The 11,226-nt window shown below is 37.5% G+C and overlaps 1 protein-coding gene across 1 annotated transcript; it reads right to left on the reverse strand.

The window, feature by feature from the left end:
* Nucleotides 1-1,756: 1,756 nt before the first annotated feature.
* Nucleotides 1,757-5,806, reverse strand: LOC137503196 (myb/SANT-like DNA-binding domain-containing protein 3). The gene is made up of 4 exons (XM_068230708.1): nucleotides 5,598-5,806; nucleotides 5,089-5,359; nucleotides 4,926-4,979; nucleotides 1,757-1,811 (listed from the first exon to the last, which is right to left on the reverse strand). Exons 1-4 carry the CDS (start codon nucleotides 5,727-5,729, stop codon nucleotides 1,792-1,794), a joined length of 477 nt encoding a protein of 158 aa, XP_068086809.1. The 5' UTR covers nucleotides 5,730-5,806; the 3' UTR covers nucleotides 1,757-1,791.
* Between the last annotated feature and the right edge of the window lie 5,420 nt (nucleotides 5,807-11,226).

Consider the following 11,226-nt stretch of genomic DNA (forward strand, 5'->3'; position numbering starts at 1 on the left):
CAAACAATGCAAATCTTTAATACAGCTGTAGAACATGGTGCATGAAGTCAACATAAAGACGTTGACCAATGTTTGATTCACAGTCCCAAGCTAAGAATGAGAAATTGCCTCTTCCAGACCTTTATAATCCTCCTCACAGAGTTCTGTGTGTGTGTTATGTTGTTATTTATAATGGTTTTGAGGTCTCATTTTAGGATGTAAGTAGCACAGAGTTAAACACTTTTCATTAAAGGGCATCCATGATCTCGTAACAAGACCACTTCATTAATTGTCCCCACTTCAAACCGTGCTCCGACATGGGAGTTAAATATTGTACGATCATGTTCAGAACCTGGCCATCTAGCAAATACATCCCTGATTTGAAGGTTAGGATCACTAATCACTTGAACATTAATAAAAAAGTATCCCTTCTGAATGCAGTATATTGCAGCTGTATTGTCTCCAAATGATTGGATTCTTATGTTTGTACGGTCTATTTTGAGTATGTCACAGTTTGTCTGTTAGTAGAATTTTTTGATTAATAGTTAAATGTCTGTATAGTTGGTAGTTTGAGAGAGAGAGTGTGTGTGTGTGTGTTAGTCACGATTCTCACCTTTGAGAACATCAGGGATTGGTACCGAGTCGATCGAGTAGCTGCCAGCATTTAAAGCAGGATGCTTTGGAGTCCTCAGCATTCCTGGTGAATATTTGTTCCAAGTGAATTCTGAAAATAAAAAATGTGTAAAAATGTGTAAGTTACTAAAATATTAATTATATACAATGTGATAATACATATTACACCCCTGCAATACATTTATTATTATTATTATTATTATTATTATTATTATTATTATTATTATTATTATTACTATTATTATTATTAGATTTATTCAAAAAATAAATTATTCATATACGAAAGCTGGAAGGTCTCCATATCAGATGTTGTTTGCTAATATTGTATAGTCTAGAGTACTTTAGAAAATTAGAGCTTTTAACAGAAGGCAGAAAATCATGTGAAATTTGGTTGATACAATTCTTAAGATGACTCATTTGTAAGTGGAGGAGATCTGCCTCTCCAGACTGACAATACTCCCTCATACTATGTATGTCATGACAATTTGGAAAGAAAAGTTGGATGCCCATATAGGGGTGTGTTATACATAGTCTTTTCAATGTACAGCTTCATTTCTGAGACAATATGTGTTACACGTAGAAGTTTTTACAGCGTTCTTACATGGGTAGACAATGCGTTGCCTATGGACAGCATGTACTACTTTTTCAATGGAATGTGTGTTTGAAAATATAGGGCCTGCTGTATTTCTCAAGTACTTCTATTACAGATCCAGTTTTTGTTGTACTGTATATGTATATGGAAAATCCAATCTTTTGTCAGTATCATTTGTTACATGTGTCGATGAAATGTTCCTCCTCATATTATCTATATGTCAGAATATAGAAAATTTATTTTAAATTAACATGGAGAAGTTATTGCACAACCTAGATGCAGTTCCCACCCGTTTACTTGTTTTCAGAGGGTTAGTTAAGGCCTATAACAGATGTACCAGTACATAGAAGAAATTTACCATGCTCTATCTAAATTCGAGGTATCTATTTCAGCGAACTCTAGCACCCACATTACAGACATTACAAATTACCTAGCATTCTTTCTAAACAAATTTAATTCATTGTTAAATTCATATCTACGAGACTCCCTGCATTAACATTATTGCATCTTCTGCAAAGAGTGCATAATACATACCAGTACTACTACTTGGGAGGTCATCAAACGGCAGGGAGACACTACCATCTTCCTCAGTTTGAATGTCTGTATCCTAAACATAAAAGAAAATGCTCATAATATCATGTATGGAAACTGCAAAAGCCATTAAAAATAAAGGGTTAACCATAACAAACAGAAGAGAAAGTGTGATTACTTAGCTCTGTATGCTTGTATTAACAGTACAGTAATGATTGCTTCTCAATTCACTTTTATCTATGTTTATGATTCAACAGGTAATGCAATATTATGTTTTTCCACCACAATGGTGTTTATTATGGCAGTTCTCTGATAAATATTAATGTTCTTGGCAAGATATGTTGTCTAATTAAATGATTACCTAGAACAGATCATAAAATAAAAGTTCAACCTTCAAGTCAAGTGATGACACTTTCTTTCTCTTTGGTATGGTTCAACTGTAAACAGTATTGGCAAGAGTAACATAAATGGGTCAACACTTGACGTAATGCGTAACCTAATCCTAGCATTGTCTACAGAGGGATGTCTGTACCATTTCATGAGACCCATGTTAGGAATTACATTCATTTTTAAATCTTGAACTGTGTAACTTTATGAAAAATTTAAGCCATAATTATCCCAGTGATGATGGCTTGATACAATTGACTAAATTACAATACAGTGTGTATCAACCCACGTTGTAAAAATCATTTAATTCAGAACTGGCTTTCAGAAACTACGTTGAATCTTCACTAGTTTCTGAAAGTCAGTTCCAGAGTAAATGATTTTTAGACAGTGAACTGATACAGACTGCATTTTAATTCAATAAATTGTGAAACTTAATTTACTTAAAATGTGGAACCAATGTACTGGCACAGAATATAATTTCAATGTACCATCGTAAGGGAAAATATAGAGAATAAAATGCCTTTGCTCAGAAGGAACCTGAGAATGTTCATCTGCCTCACACTCAGATCTTTATTGGGTGTGAGGGTCCATAATACCAGTTGAGGTTAAGTCAGGGTGTGACTTTCATAAATAGGAAAAGTCCTCTCAGTTTTAATTACTGCGTTGATGGGGTGAAGGTTCCTAATGGGAATCATTGTATGTATAAGGAAAGATCTTCATTGGGGTAATCATATAAATGGGATTGTAAATAAAGGGTACAGATCTCTGAACATGGTTACGAGGGTATTTTGGGGTTGTAGTAAGGATGTAAAGGAGAGGGCATATATCTCTGGTAAGACCCCAAGTAGAGTATGGTTTCTGTGTATAGGACCCTCACCAGGATTACTTGATTCGAGAACTGGAAAAATCTGAAGAAAAACACCTCGATTTGTTCTGGTCGATTTCCGACAAAAGAATAATGTTAAAAAAATGTTGCAAAGCTTAGGCTGGGAACACTTGGGAGAAAGGAGACGAGGTGCTCGACTAAAAGTGGTATGGAATACCAATATAAATGGGACATTATAAATTTTCCAGCTAACTCATTCCTGGTTGCCAGCGTTTCGCCCCGGTGTGCTAAGTTGGGCTCACCAGTTGGTACTTAGCACACCCACCAAGATGCATAGTCTCTCATACTGCATTGGCACTGCCAGTAGCTCCAAGTGGCCTCCACGGTATACACTAGCCATGCGTCTTATAAATTTACTCATTCGGGACAAATATTTTAGGTTCACTATGGAAATCAACATGTATAGCATAAGCGGTATGCAGGGAGCTGTCAGTGGAGAGATTAGTAGATGAATATGTTTGAGTGGTGTCTTTAAAGGTAGGAAAAATCACAATATGAAGATAAACTTGGAATTCAAGAGGACAGATTGGGGCAAATATTTGTTTATAGGAAGGAGATTAAGGAATTGGTATAACTTACCAAGGGAGATGTTCAATAAATTTCCATTTCCTTCAAAATCACTTAAGAAAAGGCTAGGAAAACAACATATCTACCACCTGGGTGACTGCTCAAAATGCAGATCAGTAGTGATTAATTGATTGGCACTGAGATAATTTCAGCTTGACAACACCTGCATGTAATCCTCAAAGAATAGGCTAAACCTTTTCACCCCAGAAATAGCAAATCCTAACTGCAAAGGAACACGTCAACATACCAGCAAATCATTATTGTGTATCACTTACTCTGTACAAAACAAAACAAAAATACAAACTGCTGATGGTTAATGGTTCTATATAGGACACATGACATAATGGACATAACTATTTAAAGTTCAGTAAAATCTCCTCTCTTTATTATTGCAGACTGATTCCCAGGAGAAGTTGTCATGAATTTAGGAACCAAGGATTGAACACTAACAAAATAGTATTTAAAATCACCTTTGGACACATGTTCCATTGTCATCCCAGGTATAGTAGCACAGGAACTAAATTTATCTATTCAAATTTATACTGTTCACAAGATAGAATCTATGCAGGAATTATCCTTCTGATATTTAGGTACAGCTATTATTCAATTTACACCACTCCCTTCCTTTCTTGTTTAAATTCATGCTGATTACATATTTAATTATACTGCAACCCCTTTTCCTTGGTTAGGTTAGGTTACAAGTGGGAGGTTACTACATAATCTTGCACTGCAACCAATTATAGCTACTGTGCTCCCCCGCCACTGCCCACACGGAGAATGTGAAACCCAGTGTTGGCAGATAGCTTATCCCTGTCGAATAGCACGAAGGGTCCTGCTCAAAGCGCAACGTCTGATGAACGAATCATTACCAACAGCATCACATGCCCTTATTCTATACGAGCACTGAAGAGAAGTTTGCTACTGAAAGTGAGCTTTTGGTATGACCAGCATTCAGATGGTGAAATTTTTCCACCAACTGAACTCGAACAAACTAACCGCAGCATGAGACCATAAAGACTTGACAAGTTAACGATCATGGTCACCATGCAGGCTAGTTTCCAAAGTAAATCCTTACAGTAAAAGTAGGTGACGTGTTGTTTTATTAGGCAGAAGATACTGAATTAATATTACTGTATCAACTTGCATATAGGTAGCAAGAAGGCAGTTGTCACCAAACCACCAGAGTTTCTGTGTGAACCCACACAGTTCATGTATGGGTTAAAAAATATACAGTATATATAAAACTGAGTAGGCTACGTAGATTAACTGCTACCCACGCACTAAAACAAAGCATGTTATCCATGGTAAGTTATCCCCATACAAATCTTGCTTGTTAAAGACTTACCTTACCTAATTCAACATTAAGCAACTGCAACGAATCACCACTTGCAGATTCTACTGGCACTGAAAATACAGAATTGTAGATCAACTTACATTACTCTGAAAATTCATATTTATGTTAGTTTTTGTAATACGAATACCATTTTTGATCAATTAGATAATGAAAACCAACCTTCACACAGAAATGTTGCATCTGAATCAAATACACTTTGATTACCCTCTGCAGATAGTTTGATGAGTCCCTGAACTCTATCATACAGAGGGTTGGCCTTAATTTCTGTGTGTGGCCCACCACCAGTTTGCAGTCTCTGCTGCCTCAGCTTTGCACAGTACTTCCTCGTTTCCTTTTTAAGGGAGTCAAATTTTTGGCGTAGCTGCTCACCCGTTCTTCCTGTTGTGGTCTGGGCATTGAAATCTGCAGCAATTTTCTCCCAAGCCTTTGTCTATAAAAATGAGAACAATTAACTTAGGATCCAGATGTATACCTATAATATATTTACTTTACTTGCATTTGATAATACAGGCTCTTACTAAAGGGCAAACAATAACTTACTGGGAGACTAGAACCAATGCTACAATGAACAAATCTGAATTAAATTGTTAATGGTCAGCAGTCTATCATAATACTAAAATAGATTACAATTTGACTGCACAATGAAATAATACTAAACGAACACTAACCTTTTCGTTAGACGTCACTGCATCCGTCCTCTTATTTTCCACGACGTCCTTATAACACTCTACAGTGCGTATTAGCTGTAAAGCTTCTTCATAGGTGTAATTTTGAGCCCTTTTCTTCTGCTGCTGCGACATGATGTTTAATAACTACTTCAAACACAAGCAAAAAAATGAATCACAATTACTAATGCACACGTGGTGTTGTTGTTGTTGTCAAAAAGTAACAGTAGAAGATCGTAGTGCGGGTCGATTTTATGATGCAAGCATTGCCAACCTTCTTCGTCACTGGGGTTATACCCGGTATAGCTAACCACGGAATAATGTGGAATGGTACAACAGACTCTCGAGGATATACCAGGAATAGCCTATACCGGGAATAGCTATACGGAGATTTATTCCTTGTTCGTACAACTGGCCCTTAATATAGTACAGGCTTAACCATTCAATATAGAAGAGAACAGTATTTGAACTAAGGAATGGATGAAAAGGATGCACAAAAAGGAGAGGTCAATAATGACAAAGAGGAGAGAATTTTTTTTAATGTGCCTTACGTCCTCAAGGTGTCAGGAGGGGCATATTAAAGAAAATTTTCTCAGAAATCATGTATTCTAGAGCCCTTAGACATTATTCTCTATATAACATACAGTCTGACCTTTATTCGAGGAATAAAATGAGCTAATCACTAATCACCTTTTCTAAATGGATTCAATGTCTGAACAAAATACTTATTTTGAGAGAATGTACATTCAGATTTTAAGCTATTTTATCTCTCATATGCCACAGGCGCTTCTGCTCTTTCCTTAACACACATATCTTCCAGCACATTGTGGATGTGAGGGTAACCCAGAGTAATCGCCTGTGTTGACATTTTGTTTAGCAGACTGGTGTATCCAGTCTCAAAATCACTGACGAAAGATTTGTGACATAACTTCTTCTCCCTTTTTGCTAGCTGCTTACGTCATACCAACACAGATAGATCTTATGGCGACGATGTGATAGGAAAGGCTTAGGAGTTGGAAGGAAGCAGCCATGGTCTTAATTAAGGTACAGCCCCAGCATTTGCCTGGTGTGAAAATGGGAAACCTCAGAAAACCATCTTCAGGGCTGCCGACAGTGGGTTTCAAACCCACTACCTCCCGGATGCGAGCTCACAGCCGCGTGCCCCAGACCGCACGTCCAACTCGCCCGGTTAACTTATTCTACACTATTTACGATATGAGTAATAATTTTTTACATGTGGTTCTAATGGTGGTGCAGTAGTGTTGGAAGATATTAGTTAAAAAAAAGTACAATGTGCCAACCATCCTCCAGTATAATCAGAGGGGAAAATAGAAGAGCTGCAACCCCTAAACCAAAGTAATTTCGATACTGACAGTAAAAAGTACAGACTAATCCAACCCCAAACTTAATATACGCGCTAACAGTTTCCGATATTGTCACACATTTCTTTAACATAATTCTCATATCTGTACAAGTTTGAAGCAGTAGCATTATAAGAAATATTAAACCTAGTGACCTAGTGTTTTTGATTGGGAGTCTGCTCATATGCCGGGTTCAAGTCTGACATAACAAGAAATACCAAAGGTAGAGATCTTGAACAGCAGTACACTCACATCTTGAAAATGTTCAGACACCATTCTCTTCTGTAGTGCCTGTAACTCAGAACTCAAAAAGCACACTTTATTCTGAGAATAGCATTCATTAATTGCAGAATTTTATCTTTAAGCAACTATTGGGCAATATCTCATCTGTAAATTAGCACTTCACAGTGTTTGCAATAGATTATTACTGTCAGGTCACAGTTATTCATTGAACATCTCTCTTCAAACAGTCAAGGTTTTCAAAGACTCTGAGGTGCCAAAATGATGCACAGGAATTCACATTCAACGGAGTAAAACTACAGACATATGCTGTAATTCAGCTTCCTCAAATACCTCTAGACCTAACCTGAATCATACTCGCTGACATGAAATTAGCATGTCATCAGTTTACCCCCTGAGCTATCAGATGAAAACCCATTGAACTGAAAGCCACACTAACAGAAGATTGCAATGGACTGTGATTAGAGTAGCAACAGGCAGAGCAAGGAAAGATGATAAAAATATCTTGCATCTTCTCCAAAATTTTCCACTGCATCTCCACATTCATCAGGGTGTTTGCTTTAGATGAACTATGCTCACAGTAAACTTCCAAGGCAGAATTTTTCTACATGCTCACCCAACATCCATGTCACTGTAGAGGTTTAAATGATGCAAATCTGACTTGGAATTTCTTTTGGAGGAAAAATGTTCTCCATGAGAGCCAGGGAGCTACTGGCCATAACCTAATTATATCTAGAACCCACCATTTTCCAGCACCTCAGCAACTACTAGCACTGCAATTGGCTAATATTATAGGAAATGATGTCAATACCACAAAGATACCATTACCACAAATGCAGAATAAAGAAATGACCACACACCCTCCAGAAATCCATTTCTATAACCAAGAGAGGTAATCAATTAACATCAGTCAGTCAATAGGTATTTATCACTTGAAATGCCCTGAAGCCTCAATCTTGAGACACTGCTAATCACAACTTTGTCACTAGCTGGACCTAACCAAGGCTCCTTCAACATGAAGCCTCCAACACTGATCCTAATTTATGATACCATCAAACATAGAATGCATTGCCGTCTCCCTAGTAAATGCCAGAGGCCAACTGTCCACCGGGCGGTCATTATCCGGTGGCATATACCACCAGAACCCCTTTCCTTGTCCCATGAATGATGTTTTTCTCACTAGTTTGACCCATACATGTACATCAATAGTGTGGTTTGTAGTTCCTATGGGTTGGCAGCTTTGTGTAGTGCGCTGTGGCACATTCCCAGACAAAGAAACAAAACTGAGTCATACTACACATAGGAGCTCATGCAGTAAAAGGTAATTGCTGGTGTTAATATTGAGGAAGCACATAGAAAATTATGCCCCTGCCAAACTTATTCAGCTACTAAGGGCTAATTATTGACCTCTATAAAGTTATCTGGAATGAGCTTACAAGTGATGCACTTGTTGTTCCTTCAAACCAGGTTGGTTCCTCTTTTATCTTTACTTCCAGGTCCATTTCACACAGCAACTGAAGTTGTTAGAAGGCACTGGGGTTGTTGATTACTTCCAATGACCTTACACTGAAATATAAGCCAGAAAAATACATTACCTTATTGATGTCATTGCTACTTATGTTATTTATCAACAGACTAAGCAACAAGCATGTAATTTTACATGACCATCAATATTATGATCATACAAAGAAACTCAAAATGTTACATGTCTGTTGATATTGTGCTCAGACATATAGGACCTCAAGTTTTCTATGACTGATACAACGATCATAACTAAGGGCCTCCAGTTTTACACGACTTCTAACACAGTGATCATTTCCATAGGAAAACAAAACTTAACATATCTGTCAATATCAAAGTCCCCTAGTTTTAAATGACACCTTATATCAGATGAATAGCTATATAACATACAGTTTTATATGGAACTGAAACTGCAACAAGAAGACCTTTCATGTTAAAAATCCAACGTACCTCACTTGCGATCAGAAAGCTCAAAACTTCTTGAAAATTCAGTGACTATTCCGTTTGCATATCACTCCATATCTTGGATCTTTCTACCATTTTTATCCTTTGCAATAAGCTTCAAAACTAACTGAAGAAGTTCACAGTGCTTTGTGATTTTTTCTCTAAAAATTTTCCTTCTCAGGGTCAAATTCTCTCCAGCCATTCTCCTCACATCAAGCTGATTTACCATCTCTTTATTTGAGACATATTCTATCCATCTGATCTTCATCAACTGATAACATGACATCTCAAAGGCTTGAACTCCATTTTTCTCGGTACTAGTTATTATCTATGTTTTACTTCCAATATGATGTCATACTCCATACTCAGTATAGACATAACTTTTAAGTTTTCCAATCTGTTGAATCTAAATAACATGATGGAGAACAGATGGGAGTTTAAGCAGGATTTAGTTATGATATATATCGATATTGAGAAGGCATATGCCTGTGTACCACAGCAAGTAGTCTTGGATGCATTGATAAAAGAGAAGGCAGGGAGAGGAGCAGAACCAGTTATAAAAACCACAAATGAATGGTAAGTAGCATGAAGATTATGATAGGACAAACAAACCGGTTCAAATAGAAACAGGACTTCAACAAGTATCTGTATTATCCCCTCCACACTTCATTACAAACATGGATGAAATCCACAAGAGTATACAACAAACAATGGGAACCAAGGAGGCAAAGGCCTTAATCTTTGCCGATGACACTGTAATATGGGGAGAAGATGAAATCGAAGTACAAGAACAAGATACTGTATGGAATCACGAGATAGAGGAATATGGAATGTAAATAAATGTGGAAAAGTATACGATAGTAGTGGTAACGAGAGGCAATAGAGAAGGAAGTGGGAATATTGAAGGAAATGCAAGACCATTAGAAGTTGTGGAATGCTTCAAGTATTTGGGGAGAATAATTGCAGAAAATGAGAAAATAAATTAAGAAATTAGAAAGAGAATTGAACAAGCCAATGGGTTTTACCAATATGTGAGAAGTATAGTCTGTAACTGGGACATCCCAAAAGAATGCAAGAAAATTTTTCATCCAATGTATTACACACCAATTTTCACATATGCTTCAGGCATATGGACAACAACAAAACATGATGAAAGCAGAATGCAAGAGGCCAAGAAGAAATTCCTTAGAGAAGTAGTAGGGAGGACATGAAGGGATAAAATCAGAAACACAGAAATCCGGGAGTGAATTGGATTACCTGAACTGAAAGGCAATATAGAGACCAGTAAGCTGAAATGGTATGGACACATGATGAGAATGGAAGAGGATGGACTTCCCAAGTAAGTATTTACAGAGAAAGAGATCGGAGAATGCCCAGAAAGGGGTGAATGGATATGGTGAAAGAGAGTACAGAGAAGAGTAGAGTAAAAGTAGAAAAAATATTCGAGGAAGGAAGGGAGTGGTGGAGACAGAAAAGCTGAGGAGCATACCAGCCAACTTTCGAAACGAGAAATCTGAAAGATTCTTAAGCGGAAAGTCTTTAACACGCGCATGCGTAAGTCTTGAGACATAATGAAAAAGGACGGCAAGCAGGGGGAGAGATTATAAACAATACTAACACAAGTCAAATAAATCGAACCTCGATGCTTCGTTCCCGGAACTGTCGTTTTCCCGTATTAATCGTTGAATTTATTCGGTCCCAAAAATGTTCCGTATAAACCTATGTTAAATTTCCCCGCATCTATCGTTTCTCGAACTATCGTTTTATCGCAATGATCGTCGAAAAATATTTGTCCTCTGTCACAATTTTCCCGCATTGATCGATCATACGTAAGAAAAAAATACGCAAAGGTTTTTTAAATTTAGGAGGACTGCTCAATACTCTTAGCATACCGTATAAAAGCGGCAACCTGTTACGCGAGAACGTACGTGCGATTCGGAGTTGGTAGTCTTGAACAAGGTTTTTGTAGGCTGGAGAGCTGTGTGCAGGTCATTCACGAGCAACCTCACTACGAGACTTCTGGTGCCAACGCTTCTCCTCGGCCCACTAACCGACCCCTAGAAGTA

The sequence above is a fragment of the Anabrus simplex genome, chromosome X (assembly GCF_040414725.1).
Source record: "Anabrus simplex isolate iqAnaSimp1 chromosome X, ASM4041472v1, whole genome shotgun sequence".
In the NCBI taxonomy this organism is placed as follows: Eukaryota; Metazoa; Arthropoda; class Insecta; order Orthoptera; family Tettigoniidae; genus Anabrus; species Anabrus simplex.